The 1,499-nt window shown below is 45.7% G+C and overlaps 1 protein-coding gene across 1 annotated transcript; it reads right to left on the reverse strand.

Annotated features, from left to right (window-relative positions):
- Positions 1-1,251, reverse strand: LOC116371441 (tripartite motif-containing protein 16-like; the record flags this gene model as incomplete). The annotated part of the gene is made up of 3 exons (XM_031820311.1): positions 1-595; positions 827-886; positions 1,012-1,251. Coding segments are annotated over 3 exons (809 nt in total), but the record flags the coding sequence as incomplete, so codon positions are not given.
- Positions 1,252-1,499: the final 248 nt, after the last annotated feature.

The following is a 1,499-nucleotide window of genomic DNA, read 5'->3' on the forward strand; positions in this document are numbered from 1 at the left end:
TGACTAGTATCTATGTGGACCCTACTACAGTTTAACCAGCTCAGCTATAGACTACACCAGCATGACTAGTATCTATGTGGACCCTACTACAGTTTAACCAGCTCAGCAGTACCATTGAGCCAAAACCCAGGATAGATGGGCTGAGTGAATGTGGTCTGGACTCTGTGGAGGAGGGTCATTGTGTCAGAGACACTGTAGAAGGACAGAGTACCTGCCTTGTGATCCAGGTACACTCCTACTCTGGAGGACTGAGGGCCTGATACTTTAGTCACAACATTATTGTGTCTGAACCAATAACCACCTCTAGAGCACTTTAAACTCCAGGACTTGTTATTGTGTCCAAATCCACCATCTGTCCCTGTTCTGCTTATGTCTTTATATGAGACTGCTGTAACAACACCACCAGTCCTCTCCACCTCCCAGTAACAGCGTCCAGACAGACCCTCTCTACACAGAACCTGCCTGTAGTTGGTGAATCTGTCTGGATGGTCAGGATATGGTTGGACTTGGCCTGTACGTGTCACCTTTCTGTTCCCTTCAGACAGAGAGAGGTCTGTGCCTGCTGTGTTTGGGTCCAGTGTGAGCTGACAGGAATCTGGGAGAAGAGCAGAGACCAATGAGGGGAGTCAGAACAATAAGTTAAGTCAGATACTGTATCTACCCTGTCTTTGATTAGAGCACAGCAGAGATCAAATCAGAGAAATATGAGGAGTCAGATAGATACCCAGTCTTTGATTAGATCTACTATTGCTATATATTTCTAGAGGGATTGTTAGGAGTGTCAGTAAAAAGAGACTGTTAGTTACTTCACAATAAAGAGACTCACATTGTAACAACTGTTCTCTGGTCTTGGGCTCTGGAGGCAGTACAACATCCACTATATTCACTACAGACACACAAACACATTGACAGAGAGAGGGAATGTTATCATCAGACCATATTCCACATGTATATGACTAGTAGGGAACTTTCAATGGTCTAAAGTTGATGTTCTTATTGTTTTCAACACACCTGTAGTGGAGATCTTGGTCCATTCTCCTTTAAGGAAGTCTTCTAGTTTCTCTCTCAGTTCAGACACAGTCTGACTCACATCTCCAAAGTACTGAAGAGGACGGACAACGATGCTGGGTAAGTCTGAAGATACACTGATACTGGAGAGAGACTGATACCTCTGGAGAGAGAGAGAGAGAGACTGATAACTCTGGAGAGAGAGAGACTGATAACTCTGGAGAGAGAGAGCGAGAGACTGATAACTCTGGAGAGAGAGAGCGAGAGAGACTGATAACTCTGGAGAGAGAGAGCGAGAGAGAGAGAGCGAGAGAGACTGATACCTCTGGAGAGAGAGACGAGAGAGACTGATACCTCTGGAGAGAGAGAGAGAGAGAGACTGATACCTCTGGAGAGAGAGAGAGACTGATACCTCTGGAGAGAGAGAGAGAGAGAGACTGATAACCTCTGGAGAGAGAGAGGGAGAGAGACTGATACCTCTGGAGAGAGAG

This window comes from Oncorhynchus kisutch, unplaced genomic scaffold, assembly GCF_002021735.2.
Source record: "Oncorhynchus kisutch isolate 150728-3 unplaced genomic scaffold, Okis_V2 scaffold3231, whole genome shotgun sequence".
NCBI lineage: Eukaryota > Metazoa > Chordata > Actinopteri > Salmoniformes > Salmonidae > Oncorhynchus > Oncorhynchus kisutch.